This window comes from Lonchura striata, chromosome 4 (genome assembly GCF_046129695.1).
Source record: "Lonchura striata isolate bLonStr1 chromosome 4, bLonStr1.mat, whole genome shotgun sequence".
Classification (NCBI taxonomy): domain Eukaryota; kingdom Metazoa; phylum Chordata; class Aves; order Passeriformes; family Estrildidae; genus Lonchura; species Lonchura striata.
In genome coordinates this window covers 68643638-68665996 of record NC_134606.1, presented here as the reverse complement: position 1 = coordinate 68665996, position 22359 = coordinate 68643638, and the positions used below count along the sequence as shown (strand labels likewise).

At 41.8% G+C, this 22359-nt stretch overlaps 1 protein-coding gene across 1 annotated transcript in view; it reads right to left on the bottom strand.

Moving 5' to 3' along the window:
* The window catches only part of ANKRD50 (ankyrin repeat domain containing 50), a 39122-nt gene extending 17494 nt beyond the window's left edge, over positions 1 to 21628 (bottom strand). The window contains exons 1-2 of the mRNA XM_021554927.2: positions 21513 to 21628; positions 19487 to 20759 (exon numbers count right to left, since the gene is read on the bottom strand). Coding sequence (XP_021410602.1) covers positions 19487 to 19965 — 479 coding nt within the window. The 5' untranslated portion in view covers positions 19966 to 20759; positions 21513 to 21628. The remainder of the gene's footprint in view (positions 1 to 19486; positions 20760 to 21512) is intronic.
* Between the last annotated feature and the right edge of the window lie 731 nt (positions 21629 to 22359).

The window sequence follows — 22359 nt, the reverse complement described above, 5'->3', positions numbered from 1 at the left end:
ACTTCACTGCTGTTGTCTCTGCCAAAGCTGTTGCAACTGCTTATCAGAAACTAATAGTGAACAATAGCTGGTCATGAAAAAAAAGTCTGAAAGACACATGAAATATCAAAGCTCAAAGAGTTCAAGTCTGAATGAATAACACTATTACAAAGAACAGAATTTCTGCCACACCTTCACAAATAAAATGCAAATTAGTAACAGACTGAGGCATTCGGTAGTGACTTTGATGTATTAGCTTTTATTTATATTGAAGTTGCCAAGCTCCTGTTACTGGGAAAGGATTATCTGCATCCTTGAGATGCAGCTCTAACAACACATCTGATTGTGTGACTAAAAAATTCAAATTTGCATCTACTGTTGGTCTCTTTAGCAGGTGGTTCTTAAAAATATACCTAACTGCATTTACATGTATCTTTAAATAGCACTACATAACCATCCATACATCTATTCAGTATTTCCACACTACACTACTATTTTTCATAGTGATTTAGGCCTGTAAGTTTCACTGACTAAATTATCTTTAAATACACTTGGCAAGTAAACTTTGACTTTATAGTACAAGGATTTGGAAAATGAAACGAGGTGAGAAAAATACATATCTGACAGTTTACTCTCTTGTAAATTTGCTGTTTGCACATGTCCAGAAGGCATGCCCATCATAAGTATTTTTTGTTTTACTCAAGTCCATAATAACCTTTTTTCATTTATTTTACTGAACAAATTTACCTTCAGCAGACTTTGGTCAACATATTATCACCTACCAAGCATTCAAATGGGAATAGGAAAATCCTGCCTGTTAATGCAAGAATTTAACCCACTTCAGAAATGATTCATAAGCCTTGTTGGGGGAGGTTGGTTATTTTCTGGTTTTCTGACAGATAAAAAAGCCAAATGGAAACAGCGGTGCACTTTTCACGCCTGACAGTAACAGCAGAATCTAGCAGAACAGACTAGGGGGGTAATTTCCTCAGAGGTATAAAAAGGAAGTACAGAATACTTGTGATCTGAAAATATTCAGTACTACATGGATTTTAAAACATGGCCTTCCCCCCTTTTTTTCAGAAGCACAAGACTTCTGGAACTCTTGTAATTCCCCAGCTAGGTACTCCTTCAGAGGATGCCTGATGTACAACTGACATCACTGCTCACTACGCTGGGAAGTTAAGCAGCTACCAATTTATAGAACAGGAAATTAAAGTAGCCATGAGGTTAAAATTACTTTCCCAAGTGATGCCAATCCCACAGTGAAAGGAGGAGGTTGGAAATGATCACATTTTCCACCCCTTCCCCCACCACAACGCTGTCTTGCCCCCTCAGCTATTTGTGTGTCAAGGCATTTTTCCTGCAACATTTCATTCCCTATCAAAACTAATTTTCTTCTCACATAGTTCTCTGTATGAAATTACTTTTTGAGAATGAATGTTACTATGAGATATAAAGAAATGGTAATGGTTATCTTAAATTAAAAATCTCACTTAAAATCCATGTGACCCTAACAAAATGCCTATGAAATACCTTAGGAGCATCCAGAAACATTCTTGTGTCAGTTTTTACCTGTTGGGAACACCACCAAGAAAAGCAAAAAGTCTTGTCTGGGAAAGATTCCCAAATCACTCTGCCTCTAAACAGGGCTGGAAGCAGATGTGTAAGGAACAATTTAAGCACTGGGCAAGCACTAGAAGGCCAACTTTTACCATCATTCTCAGCAATCACTGCTTCCAGGGACTTTGCATTTAACATCCTTTAACTGACCACACTTCCACAGGTCTGTCCAAGTCTTGTATGAACTGGTTTAAGGCTCTGGCATTCACAGCAGCAAGGCTGTCTGCAGCTTAGCTGCACACTGCATGAAATGGAAGGGTTCTTCCTTTTGTGGTTTAAAAAGCAAAATGTCCTTGTTCCATTTGATATCCTTTAACTTCTGACTGGAAGGGGCAGTGAGCAGTAATGTCATATTCTCACTATCTATGCCATTTGTACCACAGCCTCTCTGAGCTATTTTGTCCCAGGCAGATGAGTCCTAGCATATTGAAGCTGCTCCACAAAATGCTATTCCACAGCCCCTTGTCTCTCTGTGCTCTGCTTCTTTCCACTCCACAATGCTTTTATTTCTGAATCTTAACATAATTTAAATTCCACTAGGAAAAATATATGCACATAAGAAATGAGGCACAATGGCTTCTCCCAGCTTAGAGCAATATTAATAAAAGTGTGGCATTAACAAGATATTGATCAGGCTTTCTCTTTAAGTGCCCTTTGAAACTGCTTGATAAAATTCTGTTCTTCCGAGACACTTTACATCACGAGTTCAGAGCGGGTGCCAAGGAACATAATAGTGAAACTTTTCGGGAAGTGCTGTGCTAATTTGCCAAAGTCCCATTATGTGACAGCCAGGGGATCAGCTCCAGACAGCATGGGGTTAGGAAAGGCAGGTCCTGCCTGACCAACCTGATCTCCTTCTAGGACAAGGTGACCTGCTCAGGGATGAGGGCAAGGCTGCGCATGGTGTTCACCTTGACTCCAGTAAAGCCTCTGCCAGTGTCACCCTCATCATCCCCTGCACAAACCTGGATGGTGGAGTCTAAAGAGAGGTGGGGAAAGGATTTAAACCCAGCTGGGGGCAGGTCACAAGTGGGATTGCCTGGGCTCAGTCTTGGGGCCAGTTCTGTTTCGTATCCTTATCACTCACCTGGACAGCGAGCCCTCCCTAAGTCAGCCTCTTCTCCCAAGACATGGTTTAGTGGTGGGCTGGGCAGTACTGGGTCAGAGATCTCAAAGGTCTTTTCTACAACATGACTTAGTAATTCCACTCCCCTGCCATTTCTTGATTACACAGGAAAATAACATAAATCAACAAGGAATTAACAATGTCTTTAAAGCACTTCCCTCAAGGGTGATTCATCTACAGATTGTTGTAACAGATTGCTTAATTGCAGAGTGCCTCTCAAAAGACTGCAAGTTGACTTTCTTTACCTTCTGAAAGAGTAACAGCTTTCTCTTAACAAGTTGTATATTTAATATAGATATAAAATATTATCAATTTAAAATAATTAAAAAAAAAAAAACAAGTTAACCTGGATATTTGTAAAAATATAAAATCTCCAGAGAAAACAGCACAATTAGGTATTTTATAGGATGGAATTATTTTAATGGCAATCTAATGACTTACTTATGCAGAGCAAAGATGTTTCACATGCTCTGCAGCAAACAAGAATTCCTCAGAACAATGAGCCATCCCATAGAATTCTTCAAGATTGCTACTGAATTGACTGAACACATGCAAACATGATTTTCCACACATGGAAGGAATATATACAGGCTATGCTGAAGTTCTACTTATGGCTGGCCTTGGGATTTTTAGATTGGATCCACAAAAACACAACAGAACAGAGAAGAAAGACAGCAACGTTGTCCAAAAAGCTGAAAAGAGTCACAGTGGAGTGCACATACTTATTTAAAAAAGAAAAAAAAAAAAAAGAATAAAGAAAACACTTTGCCAAATAGCAATTAATGAGTGTGGCTCTAGGAGCAAAAGAAATCATAATGTGCTCCTCATATTTGACTGTCTCTGGTGTATAAAAAATTCAGCTATGTCCCACTTAAACTGGGAGCATAGCTTCCTAGAAGTGCTCCTGTTTCTCTACCCTGCTGTCAGCATTCTCTACTGACAAACATACAGAACAACTGTATAAAAATCATCTCCTAAGCAGGCCAGGAGCAGCAGGGCAAAAAAAAAAAAAAACCCAAAAAAACCCACAACCAAACAACAACAACAACACAAACAAAAAAAAAAACCACCAAACCCACAAAGAAGAACACAACCACTACCCCTGATTTGTCAGACTCCAAGTGCTGCTACTTTTAGCAAAGCATGACACACTTCAAATTTTATGATGGAAATTACATACTTGGAAATCTGCTGTACTACTACTACTGAGTTCTTACCTTTCCTTTTCTAAACCATATAACAATGCTTCAACTAACTGCTTCTAGAGACACCTCCCAAGAGGTTATATCTTGGTATTTCCAACTTGTATTCCTGAGAATACATTCCTGCATCAGGAATTCACACACTGTTCTTTCTGAAGAAAGTTCATAAAAAAGTGGACAACATCATTATTCTACACATAGCCTCCTCCTGCTTTTTCCCACGTTTCTACACTAGATTCCTTGAGGAAATTCATCAGCTATTTGTCATATTCCTAAACCCTGCATATTGATCAGGAATATGCCTCTATATATACTGGATCAATGTCTTTGTCATTACATGTTTATATATAAAGAGTTTAACAATACCTGGTATATAACAAAACAATTCTCCAAGCACTCATCTCAATCTTCAAACAAGCAAACAAGCATCTTCCTCCTTGTAAGTGGTTTACAACATGACATATCACAGCCCTTTACAATGTGATTTTTAAGACACTTACTTCCATTTATGTTGTTTTGGCAAAAACTGAAAATAAAGTGCTCAGCAAGACTGTAAATAAGCCAGCTATATTTACATAATGTTGTAGTCATTTTTGCCAGCAATGTAAGAAACAGCGGGATTTTTGCCTAAAAATCACATGCTGAGACCTAGCAAAAATCCTAACCACTAAGGGGGAACCTGATGCTGCTGCCTCTAAATGAGATGCTAAACAAAATGCTAAACCTCAAGTATTTTTAATCATCCCGACTTGAAAAATTCTCACAAGCGACTGCAAACACCAGAGGTCACTTCTCCTATGCTTACAGACACATGTTCATTTGTACATTGTAATAATCCAGGGGTTGGTTAGCAGGGAGTATAATCCATTAAAACTGTCTGTCCCCACCGCCCCCAGGTCTCTATTTGCATTTAAAAGCATGGAGCCAGTGAAGATAAAGCTGTTAAAGACTGTTAGAAGCTTCAGCAAAGACAGACTTACACCAATAGCTGCATTTTTCTCTTTTGTTTTCCAAACTGCATTTGGGGCACAGGTCGCCATAAAAAAAGAAAAGATGAATTTAAATTCTAATAAAATTGACAATTCCTGCTGTTCAGCTGATGAAATATTACCCTCTTTCCAAGTACTTTTAGCAGCTGTATTCACACAGAAAGAAAAACCAGAGCATCTTTACAAATTACTTGTAGCACTGTTTGCAGAGAAGTGAGTTTTATTTTGTCCTGTGACAAGGCATTTATGTCTTGTGGATGACCTACAGTAAACAGTTTATTTACCTGCCTTATAATGCATTCTGGCTAATGATTAAAAGGGAAATTAATGATCAAATCAATAGCTGCTTTCTGTATATCACCACCCCAATTCTTGGCACTATATACATGTGGAATACAGGCCTTTCCTTCTAATTGCCTAGCTGCTCATACTGGTAAAAACATCCAGAAAAACAGACACACGGGACCCTTAACTAACTGGGAATATTTATGAAATACGAGGGCTGCGAAGCACGGAACAATTCCACACTTTAAAAAGCTGAAAAATGTAACCCATAAGGCAAAAGTGAAGGGACCCAGTTGGATGTGTGCACACCTGTGTACACACTGACAGATCTGATCTGGTTATCGAGGAGCTCGTTCTGTACTTTCTCAACAAGATAAAGTGCACTGCAGCTGATTATGATTTCCTGACTAAGTGTAATACTGGAATTAAGGCACACTCCTGGGCTACAGTATAATACAGATTATTGTTTCTAGTAAATGTATTTATTTGTAGGCTGCATAGGAAGACAAACCGGCTCTAACAATTCTACCCAACCATGGTTAATCCTATGAAGGAAGCAGAAGAGGAAAACAAACAAACAAAACAAAAGCCAGCCTGAGAATCACCCATCGGGAAAGCTCTAGGTGAAGTACACAGATGTAAATGGAGGGTCTGGCCTTTTCAGAAGTGGTGAATTAGAAACAGCAGGCGAGTCTTGTGCAACTCAATACCTGATTTTGCAATGTCTTGTAGCAACCTGGATTTTATCTGCAATTGTAAGGCGGCCTTGCAGCCCCACCAGGAGAGCACAAAAGCCAGCTCTAGGGCATCGGGCCAGACAAAAGCTGAGTTTATGGTGCGAGCAGCACCACTGGTCCCACAGAAACAGCCCATGCTGGACCCTGGCCAGCGATTAGAGCCCTCCTACAGCCTCACACAAATGCAGAGGTGATTTCTGCCCGCGAAGCACTGCCAGCGGATCTACTCGCGCATTTACTTGAAACCTCGGAAAATAGAAGCCCCAAGAGCAAATATTTTGGTGTCATAATGGATTGCCCAGAACAGTTTGCAAACAACTTGGCTATTATAAAGGACAGACAAACTGTGGCTGAAAACCATTCACAATGCTACCAGGAGCGGGCTGACTGTATTTTAAATGGAATATACTTGCCGTATGTCCTAACATATAAAATGTATTCTAAATTACACTGTCTGACATACAAAAATCTGTGTCCCCAAAGGCAAAGAGGGGAAGAGTACACAACACAATGAAAATATTTTTCCCCAAACACGTAATATAAATAAAAAGCACAATGTATTCAAAACAAACTCTCACAGTTCTGTTTTATAGTGATGGAGAGGTCAACTAGTCCACTTCCCCACCTTCAGCAGGATCAGCTCCACACCTGCCACCCTGCCACCCAAGCCTAGGCATTTCTGAAGATTTCCACAAATCAGTACTATCTCCCTAAGCAATCCATTCCAGCGCTTCAATATTCTTGAAACTGGGAAGTTTTCTCCTTCCCTTCCTGTGTCTAACCTTTACCTGCTTTCCTGCAATTCAAATCTTGTACTTCCTGCCTATAACTTCTGTCCCACAGGTATCACCAGGGTCATTACAAGGAAGCCAGTAGTACCCAAAATTTATAACTTTCTCTACAGTCACCTGACAGAATTAAGGAACAGGCTGAAAAGAAAAGAAAAAAAAAAAACCCAGAGAATAGACCCCTATGAAACCAACTTGATGTGCTGTGTCAGTTTGAAAGTGGTGTACTGATAATTAAGTACAGTTACTAATGTCTTATTCCACGTAGTCAAATATAGTTCTACCTTGCACATGGCCTGTTTACACCAGTCTCCTGTAAGCAAAGCAGTCAAGATGGCATTTATGGTTATCTCTTATCCACAAGTCCTGTGACTCTTCCAAACAGGCACTAGATTAAATTTATCAAAACCAAACCATGTCATACCATGTTAGTTGTTTTTCACCTCTTTGTTATCTCCCAGCTGTCTGGAAATAGTTTGTCTGATTGATTATTTCTTCTGGCATTTTTCATCTCAACTGACACACTTCTAATTCCCCAGACCTTTTATATCAGTCTTAAATCAAGGCACTAAATACACACATTTTTCTTTCAACTCTGAATTTTCAGCAATCCTGATAAAGATAACCTGTCCTTTGAAGACAGTCAGTAACAGTTTGAGAACATCTCACCTATTCTGTGTTGGATACCTGTTTGAGGTTTTTGGCCTGGGCTATATTTTTCTTTGATCTTACCTATTTCTTGCTACTTTTAATTATGTTAGCTGACTGCAAAATGAGTGCTTTTAAAGAAAGGGCAATATACAGGAGCATTAAAATTTTAGCTCTCCTACTATATCAGTTTTTTCTCCCTAAGGAATAACTTGGTGGATATTGTCTTTTTTCTGCTAACACATGGAGTTACTTCTTGTGAAACATACCTGACAGGAAGCATGATCAACACACCTTGAACTTGCAGTCTGGCTCTCATTTTTACATCACTTTCACATTTAGTGACCGTTCTACTTTCTTTCTGCCACCTTCCTGCTAGAGTTCAATATGTAAGCTATGAGGAGCTCAGTTTCACTGAACCAGACATTTAATACAGTGCTTTAAGACCTCAGTGCTCTTCCCAGCCAATTCCTTTCATTATACTTGTCTTCATCAGATCTTACTCACAAATCCTCTGAGACGGTAAACATTTCCATCTTTTTTAGTTTGTCTTTCTTCTTCCTCCCCTTCTAAGGAAAGAATCACAGAATCATTTAGGGTGGGAAAGACCTTTGAGTCCAACCATTAACCCAACACATGCATTTAAGATCACTTCATAGTCACTATATCAAAAAGATTTCTTTCACTTCCTCAGCTGATTTTTTCCAATCTGACTAAAGCTAATTTATGTCTCCCTACAAGCTATTGTTTCCTCTTCACCATCAGGAGCATGGTCACTGGCAGATTCCTTGTATCATGCCCTCCCAGCTAATGTTTATCTCCTATTTGTTATTCAAATTTTTAACTCTGCAGACATTATCATCCAAATTATATGCCATGGACGACAACACTTCTTATCTTAAAGCAGCTTAGCTTACTTGAGTTTGCTGCTTTGGCAGGGTAAAGCACTTGTAATTTTACAAAAGACATGGTTTTGAGGTGAGGGACTCTCTCTTAGTTACTTGGACAAAGCAGGTAAACTCTTAAGACACACAATATAGTCTGATAGGTAGTTGGTAGGTAGTTTGATTTACAGTCCAGAAAACCTTGAAGTAAAATCCCACATGTAGGGCTATCACTACATGTGATATATGTATTTTGTTCAGATTTTCCAGTGGCTTTCATTTCTTAACTTTATTCTGGAACTACAAGCATATTATGCACAAAACAAGCTACTTTTTTTTAAACACATACCTGCTACACAAGTTATCCTGACAGATCTTTTAGAGCACTGAACTCAGTCTTGACTGTACACTAAAATTTCCAGTTCTGCTTGTTCACCCCTTACCTTGTTTCCATTAGTATAGACACCTACGGCATTTGATTACTCCCTGACTTATCTTCTTGTCTGTCTCATGACCTACATGACTAAACCCATTTCCCCTCCCCCTCCATCCCCAGTTTTTGAACTGTTGTCTAAGTTGCTGTTATTTAGATTTATTCCTGGAATTTATCACCCACAATGTTTTGCTTTAAAGCTCTTTATTTAGGGTCAAAAAAATCAATGTTTTTCTTTCTGTTAAGCAATCAGTTAAGTTCTTAATGGTATTTTTTCCTGCAAATCCATCTCTCTTTAAAAAAAAGTAGGAGGTGTCAAAGAACATACATTTTGGATCAAATGAACAAGATGAAAGCATCAAATCAGGCTTACTGAAAACTATCATCAGTAGAAATGAGAGAATTGCCTATACTTTGCCTTATTTTGCATACATGTAAAGTTAGGATAACAATTTACTTTGAAATATTCAAAAGCCTGTGGTTGAAATGCAACATGTACGAGTGGAGCACCACAATAAGAAAATGAACAAGTTTAGATATGCAACAGAATGTATCAAAATCACAAGGTTAGTTTTAAATAATTTATGAAATCAAAGGTACAGCAAGTGAAAAATACATATACACCCATACATTCAGTCTTTTCAGCTTTCCTTATTAACTACCTGATTCCCTAGTTGTAGCAAAACTAATATTTCTTTGTTAAACAAAAATGTAACTTCTATAAGCTGTGTCATCTGAACACATTAAGACACAATGGAATTGAAATTCTTGTAACTTTACAGGCATTTGAATTTTTAGGTATTCTTCTACATTTTGGAAACAGACAAAAATCCCTTTATCTTCTCTGTTTCTATTTATGCAGTGCATAAACGCAACTGAAGGAACAGATATTTCTTTCCAGGTATATGATTGTATTTGCTGGCATGAGAGAAATGCTAAGCACAAAAAGAAATCTAAAAACTCCCAGATGAGGCAGGTAGAAAACTGCACTGAATAAATTCAATTGTGTGCCTGTTGTCAGGCTATATGCTTGTTTACTATGTTCTATTATTCCATGACCATAAAAGAGAATACAGCCTATTAATACACACAATAAAAGAGCCACCATTATTACTGCAGTTCAGTCTGACAACCCCCAAATTAATTAAATTTGTCCTATGCATTCCAAAGGGGAAAAAACCCAAAACTGCTGATTGGGAAGCAGGGAGAAGAGCTGTAGTGGCTGTTTCAGCAGTAAGCTGCTCCTTCAGAACAGGGGGCTCTTGAACTGCCAGCCTGGAAGAGCCAGGCTAAACAACAGCTGACATTTTAAAATCTTGAGCATTCCCTAATCAAGTGGTTCCACACCTGCCTGTGTCATGTCTTGCACACCATCATAAAGCACCTCACACTTTCACTGCTGGACTGATTGCAGGATTATACTGTCCAACCTCATTTTGAGAAAATCCTCTGCACAAATACCAGATGAAAAGCTGTTGAGAATTTACCTTCCTAGTCAAGCACACTCAAGACAGCTTTCCTACTGTTTGTTAGCACATCTCTTTATCCATCTTATTTTCCATCTTAGTAGAACGGACAATCCTAATGTTTATTGCACTTAGTTGAAGAGGCAACACATGGAGCAGCTTTCATGTGTCCCATTCAAAATTATTCTCCCCTACTCCCCAAAGCATGATTCACAGCATATGTTCCTCATGCACCACTTTGGGGCCTTATCAGTTACCTTGTGGTTTGGGTTTTTTTCATCCCCAGCCCCAAGCAGATACAGTTTTTCTGTTTTGCCTGCAAAACTCCAATTGATGCTTTCTGTACTGTCACCATAATTTACTCTCAAAAAACACGGTTAGGTTAGCACTGTGTAGACCTGATTCTATAATCTTGCTGCACTGTTGTATTTAGCTTTGAAACTGCTTTTGTAGCCTCATATTTATTAGCCTTAGCTACAACAGAACAAGTGACAGAAACTACAACTTCCTCTTCTTCCTGTCCAATTATTTGTACACAAATTGTTTACTGTGGATGAAAGCTACAATTTAAAATTAAAGAAGGTATTAACAAAAAGAAATATAGAAACACAGTTAACATCTGTTAAGACTGTGGTCATTTAGGGTAATCCAAAATCCCACAGGACACTGTTTCTCTTATCATGGATCAGCTTCACTTTACCTACAAACTGAGTTTTTTTTCTAAAAAAGTCCTGCTGAACTCTACTCCAGGAAAATGTAGAAAAAGGTTAGACAGCTTAGTGTTTCATGCTCACTATCACTGCAGGAGAGCTGATGTATTTAAATCAAGACTTGTTAATTAACTGCTCTAAGATGGAGATCATGCTGTAATCCCATTCTGAACAGTTTTTCCTCCTGAGGTTCATTCCTACCTGCCTCTTACTGTCATCTTTACACTGCTGGTATTTTCCTTAACCAACGTAGAACTTCTGAACAGTGCTCTCTTTCTTCCAGGACAAGTCCATGATGCTGCAAATAACCTTAAATAAGGTGCTGCCAGGGCCTCTTCCTTCTCTCATGTTCTAAGATATCACAGATCTGTAGCACACAACTTGCATTTTCTGCACAGCCAGGAGCCCACCTCCCCTTCTTCACATAAGCACTACCACCTCTTACTAGGACATGAGAAAGAAAAAAACCCAAGGAAAAGACACTGCTGGTGGTCTGTGGACTCAAAGTCCACTCACATATGATCCTTTATTCCATCCTTCCTCTCACTCCCATCAATTTAAACAGCAGCATCCACAACTGAGCCCAAAAGTCTGATGGCCTTCTACCTGCCTGCATGGCCCTCACTCTGTGTGAAGGTATCTGCAAACATGAGAGAGAGAGGAATTTGATAGCAATTGTTTTGCCCATTTTATTTCTTCATTATGCAAATTTTCCCAGTTGCCTTCTTTTCATTATCTCATTTTCAGTTCCTTTTTTCATGCTATCTTCACACATTTTGATATCAACAAGCAGACCAGGAATTGACCCACCTCCACTCTTTCTAGCACCTCCTCTGCAATACCTTTGAATAACCTCTGTACAATTCAAGCCTTGGGTCAATGTAATTATTTTCTTGCCTTTTTGGCCTAATTATTTCTTTTTCATCAGTCATTCTTCAATCACAAAATGTCTTTGCATTTACTAAACACTCCTGCTCCTGGACAAAGACAGAAGATTTCTCACCATTCCCAGTGTATTGTACTCATCATCACACACAAGAAACTGAAACCTCTTCAAGTCATGGCTTTCAGGAGGCAGTATTTCAATATTATCTTCTCCCAGTATGTAAGACACACTACATCCTTTCTACTTCACAATCCGCCAAATCCTTTTTTTTTTTTTTAATTGAAAAAGAAGACAGTAAAAGAAACCTAAACCCTTGCACAAGCTATGAACGTGTGCACAGAAAACTGAAGGGAAGGGAAATAATTAACAAGTAAGAATTGCTATGAAGGTCCATCTAACTAAACAGCTTATAGGAAAACCTGTAAGATTTAAGTCTGAGCCACATTGATTAAAGCCAAAATGTTAATGCCTATAGAAGTAAAAGACAAAAAGGTCTATGTAAGTTGTCATTATTAAAATGCCTCGGGGAAACTTTCTTATGGTAATTTAATCTGAAAAGGTTAAAACCTTAAACGGTATTATGTTCAGTCTGTAGGCTGTGCTTCCATACAATGAAAGAGGAACATACAGCTTGCTCTTGCAGAAACACCTACTGCTGCTATGTGACCCGTTAACTCCACAGATTTAAGGGAAAAGCCTAAAGAGAAACATACCACAAAGTACTTAAGCTTCAGGCAATCTCAACGGTTCTACTGGTCTGGAGAGCACCAGAACACAGAGTTTCCTATGAAACCCAGCACCAGTTCAAACTCTAAAGGCCCAGTTGCACATAAATACTCAGAAGCTCCAGCAGAGTCAAGATGCGCTCACAAAAGCAAATTTACCTTCTGCAACCCCACTGGAAAGACAGGCTGAGTTGGCAGATGGCTTTTAACCCTCTCGTGGCATGCTCTTACAGAAACAGTTTCTCATCTCACCCATAAATTGGTATGATTTTCAGTTGTACCTTGCCTCCATCATTGTTGAGTATTAAATAAATCACAGATAAACAAAACAATTTGATTTTAACTGTAATGAGATCGTTCTCAACTGAAGACTCCTACTAAAAGGAGAATTCAATCTTCTACCAGATCAAGCTCTTCTGAGCTAGGGTCCAACGAGCTTCAGGATTCTAGTCAAGCATAAGTGAACGATGTAGGAATGGACAAAAATCTGGGAAATTACCAAAGTAGAATGTTGCCAATTTACACAGCTAAAACATTGGTTAAAAAAAAATCCCTTTAGAAACCAAACCCTTTTATTTAGGTAAGGGATTTTTTAATGCCACATTCCTAGGTGTGACCTCTGAGGACACACTAACAAAATGAATTGTTGAATTTCAGGCTGAGATTAAACAGAATAAAGCTGTATTTAAAGACAAAGTGCTGTCCCAAAAAGGAAAGAAAGAATTCATTCTCCCTATCTCTGGAGAACACCCTAAGTAGTAAAAAACTTAAGATTATAGCAAGAAGAAACCAACTCAGGGTAACATATGGAATTTTTTTTTTTTTTTCTAGAAGAACTGTGAAGCATAAGAGCAGATGAAGTCAGCATCTTCAGTTTTTTCTGTCTGGTGAAGGAGATGTTGGACTTGATTTTTCTGAGCTCCCCTTCCAACCTTCTCAAGGTTGAAATCAGTCAGTTGCACATTTGAACTTTACATGTGGTAAATGTGTAACAAAAACACTAGAGCTTTAACAAGTTACTTCTATAAAAGATCTTGTAAATTAATTTTTTATGCATTCAGATCCTTCTTTGCATGAAACAGGATACAGTTAGTCCTTGCCCTTGTTTCTACCATTTATAGCTCTACAAAATTAAGAGAGTCTGACAAAATCTATATCCTCACACCCTTCCTGCAACCACTGGAGAGCTACAGCTCCCAGGATTGTACTGAAGCTCTGGAAGCAGAGGGAAAGGCTCTGTAGCAGCCCTTTCCAGAAGGAAGTAGATGAGAGAAAAAAGAAGTAGATCACTCCCAGACAGTCTGAGACCTGGGTGAGAAAATGTGAATCATTTATCATCTATGAAAGATTAATCTGAATTACTAATGTCTTCTAGAGTAAATTGACAGAAATCCCAGCAGCTTTTAGCTTTCCAGTAGCCCAAGCTGAGGCATCTTTAATTGTGTCCAATCATGCCTCTCACCTCTTCACAGCAGTCTTGGAACTCGGGTGCTGCAAACTGCAGTAGAAGCACATACTGTGGTTAATTCACTAGCAAGGAAAACTCCCCAAGTTTGTAGGGTGCAATATCAAAACCCATTAGAGTCAGGATACTCCTAATTCATCTCAAATTTACTCCAAAATGCACTCAGATTTTTGCAATTAAGAATAGGCTACTCCAAACCAGCGAAAAGCTCACTAGTTAATTGCTCAATAAAGCCTACACAATCCATTATAATTTTAATTATATTACTGACTTCAAAGATGGTACAAGGAGTTCTAAAAATGAACAGCTTCTTCACACTTCATCTGTCATCGTTTACAACTCAGTGTCTAAATCTTTTCCTTCATCTAAGCAGGAAAAATGCATTTCAGTACTGCAGATTGGAAGTCCCTGGATAAAAGTCACAGAAGGTTTGCTGAACAAACCACTGTTTTTCTACATTGTCAGACAAAGAAACCAGAACTTGAAATAAAGCTTGTTGCCCCATTTCATTTAGATAGGAGTAAAAACTCTATCACCTACACATTTGCAAATTTCTGATGATATACCACTCTTGAGGGAAGAGGTAAGAAAAAGATAAATAACTTAGTAACCTGGAAACGCAATACAGGTGAAGGGCTGGGGGAAGGAAATGCTTGTTAGCTCTGGCTGAAACTCAGAGGTTTTTCCTCTGAATTCTGCCCTTTATGAGGTTTCTATTACATTGCAAAAGAAAAAAACACCAGAGGCTCAATCTTTGGAGTTCTCCAAGTAGGCAGAAGGAACTTTACATAGATAACAGCAATTGGCACAAGCCCTGCTGCACTTTAACGCTGTCCAAGGGAGTGACTCACACAACTCATACAAGGCTTTCAAATTTAAACAAAATAAACCCCTGCTTCAAACTTACAGTCAGCAGAGAACCTTACATGACCTCTCACACCTCTTACACTGAAGTCTACAGGTATTTGCATATTCTAGAGAACTATAAAACTGTTTGGCCTTTTACATCACTTAACATTATTGGCCACGTTAAATCACAAGGCAAATCTGCTGTGCACACAGAGATGAGGAGTTAGAAACAAGAAAAGCTCTGATAGTTTGGGAATCTGCACAAAAGGAACAATTGCACTGAATTTAGCACCAGCATGCATAGAATCTGGTGTCCTTTCTGGAGGAAACAGAAAGAAAATAAACATCTTTCGATGTTGACATTAAAAAAAAAAAAGTTCTGGGGTACAGCTTCCCTATATTCACTTTTGGTAAAAAAGATTTAACATCAGCTTGAGACAATATCTATGAAGTTCTTAAAGAGCAACAGATTTGTTCAGCAGCTCTTTCTGGTTTGGTTTTTTGGCTTTATTTCTTTTAAATATCTGGGGAGTTTGGGTCTCTGCTGATCAGGGACATCTCCTTGCATGGGAATGCAACATTAGTGATGCAGTAAGTGGAAATCTGAATTCATAGCTTCATTCTTTTTCCTGACAAAAGTCACTCAGATCCTCTTACATTAACGTAGTTCTATGAGAAATACTTCAGTAATAAAATGTTATGATATTTCACAAGCTAAAAAACACTTGGACACCATTGACCCAAATTCAGTATGTGAGAAATAAGGATGTGAAAAGTCCACAAGATTTGAAGTTCCTTGAAAAGATGCCCAGAAGCTGGAAAGAAACTTCACCTGTGAGTGAGAGCAGAGCAGCTCCACCTGCACCAGCCTGTGGGAGACATGAAAATTCACCATTTTTTTGGTGATTTATTAATTGTACAACACACCCAAGCAAAATTCAAAGTTTGGTTTAAGTTTGTACCAAACCAACACACACTAAAGGTGAGTTTTGTGGAACTTAAAAAACATGATGTTATTTAATACCTTCTACCTCTAAATTCTCTACCCCAGGAGCTTTGGTCTTGGCTATCTTTCAAACTCAAGAGCAATGGCTGCAAAAAAGAATCAGCTCTGCAGGGTAAACCATGCCCACACTTCTAGTGACAGACACTCTCTGAGCTGTGAATGAAGCAAGCTCTGCCTCCCACCAAGAATCCCAACTGCAGCACAACACATGAGAATTATGTGCTTTACCCTACTGTCTGAAGGTGTTTAATGTCATCTCCTCTGTCTGGAAAACATAAACCAGGAACATAAGGGAAATACCTTTCTACAGCCTGGTTTACACAAATTTCAGCATTATCCACAGCTTATATCAGAGTTGCTCTATGCCCTCATGGCCTTGGATAAGTGGTATCTGCCTGTATTCCTACCAAATCACTGGAAGCATAAACTTGCTGCAGCTAAACCAAAACAACCCTAGAGATAGCATTAAAAAATTTGGGTTATATATAATTTAACTTTTTTTGTATCAATAGGGAAGAAGAGCCTAATGGACCTTTTGAATTAAATTCTTTGTTTATCACATAATTACTTAACTTCTGGTGTCTGTAACATCTTTTCCTTCCCTTCTGCTGTACTTTCACTGAAAATTTGAGTGTGAGGATTCAGCACTCTCACATTTTAAGCTGCTTTCTGCTCCAACACTGACTGTTCTTTCTCTCAGCTGTCAGTGCAGCAACAAATTCAAAATGCTAAATGCATTTGTGTAATTCAGCCCTTCTGGTTCTTCAAAACTTCAAGATCTGCCCCAAAAGAATGTTTAGGGCATTTAAAACTTATAAATGCATAACAAGTTTTACAGAGAAGCCATTTAAATAGTGTGAGAAATACCCTAACTCTGAGGGTCATTGCTTCACATGTATCACTTTGACCATCAGGACTGCTGAAAATCTATTTAAGAAACATCCTTCAGGAAAACATGTCACCATTTTAACTAACAAACTTTACATTGCTTATAAACTAGCATGTTATCAGACATTAAGAAGCTTTTCTTTCTCAGTATTTCCAGGACAATTAGCACAAAAATAGAGTGGTATCATCCTGTTTAGCACTTATGAAGAGAAGTCTTTCCATTTTAGGCCATGAATACACAGCTGGGTCTGGAGCAGCTGTGAAAAGCAGAGCAAAAATTTGACAGCGTCGTTAAAGAAAAATCTTTCTCCTCTTCTTCTGAAAAAACTAAAATAAGGCAAAAATCGATGGAGCACTGAGACAAGCACTTTGTACTTCCTCAGTGCCTCTACACAAGGAGAGGTGCAATCATCTGACTGGTAAGCCTTCCTAGAACTCATTTCACATTACAACAACCTCCACTTAAACTCTGAACATACCGGAGCAGAGGATCCAAGTGCTCAGTGGCAAGACTCAGAAACCACAGAACATCCTGAATGATAATTTTGTTAAAACCTTCCTTGCACGGTTTATAGACTAGCAAAGGTTCAATCAAACAAATGATTGAGGTGTCTGATGGTGGGAAGGGGGTGGCCAAGTGCCTCTTGTTTGTGGACAGAGATTGTATCAGCCAGCAGAACAAGCTCGTGGTGCTGCTGTCAACAGCCACCTCCTGGTCCCCTGCCACAGTGCTGAAAACTTATATTCCCAGCACAGCACCTTGTCTCCAACACCTCATCTCTCTTAAATCTGAAACAGGAGAAGGAAGAACAGCCACCACAGCTGCTTCTGAGAGCAGGAGATCAGGATAAGTGGGAGCAAGGGAATACATGAAGGACAAAAAGAAAAATCTCCATGACTGAAGGTGCTGTACTACCCCATAAGTATTTTTAGTGTAATAACAGGAGTTCACAATCAGTGCTGCAAAATTTGAGAAGGAAAAGACTATTGCTGGATGTTGTGCCTATTTTATTTTTCCAGTACAAAACCAAGAACCGTGTGTACTGACCTACTCAAAACAGTCCATCATTAAACCCTATGTTCATAAAAATCAGTCTAAACAAATCTGTCTTATATTTTATAGTTCTAGGTTGCATTTTTGTCTAAAGACATTTACCTAGCTCCTGTTCTGTGCAGTAAGGCCATCACTTTTAGAACAGAGGAAGGATTCCAGCTCTTACTGAGAACTTGCCTGTACTAAATTAGTCAGATTTCCCTGTAATAGACTTTTAAACATAAACAGGCTCTTATGCACCAGATTAATCCACTTTCATGATTTTAAAAGACTGCCTGAAGCTAGATGGCCAGTCTGCTATTCCATTTATAGACCCTTAATTGAACCCAGTTTTTATTCATTAGAATTTAAGAGGGCTTAATACCTCTGAAATTAGGACCCTAATAGCTGTTAGAAGTTGCATATTCACTTAGCAGCAAACAAAAAATCCAGAACTAGTCTCGGTTTAGACTATTTGTTTTAAGACACTACACTGAGAACAATGTAGACATGCATCCTGTTTATTCAGCAGGCAAGGACATAACAGCCATCAGAACTAAAAGGCTCTTTTACACCACCATGACAATGAAAGCAAGGACTACAGTTCAACCTCAGTACTTGTCTCCACATTCCTAGTAGGCAGGAAAGAAAAAATAGAGGAGAGGAATTTCATACTGGAAATAGGCAATAAACCCTCAAGTACCAAAAAAAGTTACACCGCTACACAGTACCAAAAAAAAAATCAGTTTAACCAATATTCCAGAGAAGTTTTATACTGGCAACACGTTCATCTGAAGCCCTGTTCATGAAGACAAGCCTTACCCTTCATGAATTTTCTTCATTGTGACCCAAAGGAATAAAGACCAATAGACACATGCTGACAAAGGCTGTGCTCAACACTGTACATTGTTTTAAGTATCTCTGGATATACACTTACATACATGTAATTTATCCTTTCATATACCCTTATCCTCAAAGAAACAGAATTATCAGTGATATACTCAGGAGACTATGGTTTGTTAGGGAACACTAGTAACAAAAGCCTGTTTCTTTTCCATTCAGCTTAGACAGCTGACAAACCTCTTAAGGGTCAGGGTGATCCATTTCTGATCAATTTCTCAATCAATTTCTCATCCCATCAACACTTTGAAGTACTTACAGAAGAAGCAGCAGTAAAGATTTGACACAATCTGTGCATATTGTGAGAAGTAACATAAGGAGTTAATTGACATTTTCTTACCACATATTTTTAGACAAACATAAAACCGATGTGCTGGATCAGACCCAGGGGTCCATTAGCCCAGTTTCCTCTTAGACAGAGTATGTTATTGGAAGCTTTTCCAAGGGTCCTGTAAGGTCTCTTTCAGGTCTGTGAAGGATAACTGCCCTACCTTTATGGCACATAGAGACCATGGACCAGATATTTTCCACTCTGAAGTCAATTACTTTCAAGTCCTTCCAAAACACCCAGTCACATCTGAGGGTACTAACATACAAATGTAAATAAATTCACTGTTAATAATAAATTTTGTTTTAAAAGTAAATATTTATTTATGTCAGCTATAACGACAAAGTTAGGTTTTTCCATGTTAAGTCTGCACGCTCCGACAGAGATAACAAGCCATGAAACAAACATGTTTTAAACTATCTGCATCTTAGGCTTACTGGAAGGAAGACCTAAACAGCAGACTTTTCTTGTTTGTTTTATTTTGGGTTTGTTTTCAACAGGGCTGTTTTTGTTTGTTTGTTTTAATTTGTTTTTACCTTTTAAATGCTTCAGCAGGGTTCCTCTCACATTCCCCGGGCTGCAAGAGACTTTGAATAGCAGGATCTCTTAGTTTGTCCTCATATCCCTGGATCAGTCCACTGCGGCATATTTGTGTGACTAAACCTCTAATAAAGCCTCCGACACAGAGCGTGTCGGAGTCCTGGGCCCTGCAGAAGTGGAAGGCCAGGGCCTGGCGATGTAAGCCTCTCTGTAGGTTTGCAGGTGAGCTTGGCCACAGTAACTCAGTGCAGAGGGCTGTCTTCCCACTGCCGGGCCCTCCTACCAACAACACACCCCAGGCAGCTCCTTTCCCAGAGACAACACCGCTGTTATTCCCAGGATTCGCTACAAGAGGTGGCTTGTTGGCAGCACTGCCGCCGCAGCTCGCTTTCTCCTGGAGGCAGTGCTGAAGCTTGTGGAAAACCCACTCCCTACAGTAAAACTGCTTTCCCTGCAGCAAGCTGGTTTGAGCCATTTTATAAAGCTTCTTCTCTTGGATGTGTCATAAGCTGCAGCACATCTTCAACATCTCAGGAGCTGGGAGAGGCGCGTTCACCCGGCGCAGGACGACCTTGTGTGCGGAACTTGACAGAGGTGACAGCAACCGGTCACCCTTCCCGGTAAAACTCAGCAGCCTCCCCTGTGCAGGACGGGTGTCACTCCATCTGTGCGCTGTGCTGGGATCAGCACGGCACAATCACAGCTCAGCTGACATCGTGCAGCGGCGGCTGGGACCAGCCCTCGGCGAGACTTCTGCTCACAAGTTCACGCAGCTCCATGGCTGCATCTGTGGCTCAGGCAGTTGTGTGTGTTCCCAGTGTACAGGGGAGACAATACATCTGGAAAAGCTGAGGGAAAGCCAACTCTGCAGTGTATACTAAACGCCTTTCAACTCTAGGCATTAATCTCTCTGGATATACATACAGAAAAAGCTGTCCATAATAAAATGTTCCTTCTGGGAATTTCATAAAAAAAGTGATTTCTCTTCAGAGTACTACATACACACCACAAACGTGGCGAGTAGCACTGACTAAAGCAGACAGTCTGGCCAGCGAGCTTTGCAGACTTCATACATCTGGGAGAGTGTCCGAGAAGCGCTTCACATTACGGTTTCTTATACAGTACAAGCGACAGGGGAAAAAAAATGTTTACAGCTTCTTATTTCAATACATTCATAGTGTCTTCTTCAGGAACTTGATTCTTACTGAACCTGTTCTCAGGTATCTCAATCGCAAGATGTCAGGAGAGACAAGATCTTCCCCTAGAGCTCTGAAATAAAGGAGACAGCACTTTTAACCCTACATGCAAGTCATAATTCAGTCAGCTGCAAACGCAGACAACAAAGACCAAAGTCAAGGACTCTTATTCCTTATTCTTCCTAATACTGTTGGATTAATCAAGAGACACGATTTAAAGAAAATTTGTTGTTACCAAGCGTTATTAGCCACATGCAAAAAAAAAAAAAAAAAAAATCCCCAACAATAAACAATGAGCAGATATGACAGTGGCCTCAAAACCACAGCAAGTCTTGCATTTCCTCCCGAGGAGAACGGAATATATCCTTCCATCCTAGAAACATTCCTCCTAGCGAGGCTTCATCACCGAACCCTCTCCTCAGCCCATTTTCCTCCTGCCGGCTGCGGGCGTTCCGGGAGTTCGCGTTGCAGGGCAGCGCTGCTCCCCGCACGCTTCTTTGTTCGCGGCAGCGGCGCCCGGCAGCCCCGGGGTCACGGCGTGACACCCGCGCCGCCGCCCCGCGCCCGGCACCGCGCCCCCGAGCCGCGCTCAGCCCGGCCCGGCCGCCGCCCCGCCCGCCCGGGCACGGCTCGGAGCCGCCCGGCAGCGCGACCACCTCCCTGCGGGGAAAGCCCCGGGCGGCCGGGAGCGCCCCAGCCCTTCCCCTTCCCCTTCCCCTGCCTCTGCCCCCGCACGCCCCGCGCACACCCGCTCCGCGCCCGGCGGGGACCCCGGGGCCGGTGTCAGCCCCGCCCGGGCAGGGGCCTCCTCCCGCCGCCCGCTCACCTCCGCGGCCGCCTCGGCGCGGCGGCTCCTCCAGACTCCAGGCTCCGCTCGCCGCTGCCCGCGCCCCTCCTCTTCCTCCGCCCGGCCCCCGGGCTCCCGCCCCCGGGCGCCGCCGTGCCAGGGCCGCGGCCACCCCGCTCCGCGGCTGCCTCAGCCCGCCCGGTGCTCTCCCTGCTCGGCGCCTCCCTCGCTCCCCGCTCCGCCCGCCCCGGCCCCGCCTCGGCCCGGCCCCCTTCCCCTCCGGCGGCGGGGACATCTGGGGCGAAGTAGTGCGGGGCGGAGGGAGACGGGCGGTGCCCCTCGCCGCCGCCCCGGGCTTTGTCCCGGCCCCGGGGCCGCCTCCGTCCCGCCCGCTCCCGCGGCGCCTCCCGGCGCGGCCCTGCAGGGGGCGGCCGCGCCTCCCGCCCGGCCCGCGGCGTGTCCCGGCCCCGCTCCGCTTCCCGGCCCCGGTTCGCTTCCCGGCCCCGCTCCGCGTCCCGGCCCCGCTCCGCTTCCCGGCCCCGCTCCGTGTCCCGGCCCCGGTTCGCTTCCCGGCCCCGCTCCGCTTCCCGGCCCCGCTCCGCGTCCCGGCCCCGGTTCGCTTCCCGGCCCCGGTTCGCTTCCCGGCCCCGCTCCGCGTCCCGGCCCCGCTCCGCGTCCCGGCCCCGCTCCGCTTCCCGGCCCCGCTCCGTGTCCCGGCCCCGGTTCGCTTCCCGGCCCCGCTCCGCTTCCCGGCCCCGCTCCGCGTCCCGGCCCCGGTTCGCTTCCCGGCCCCGGTTCGCTTCCCGGCCCCGCTCCGCGTCCCGGCCCCGCTCCGCTTCCCGGCCCCGCTCCGCGGCCGCCAACTCGGGCGGAAAAGGTCCTGGCT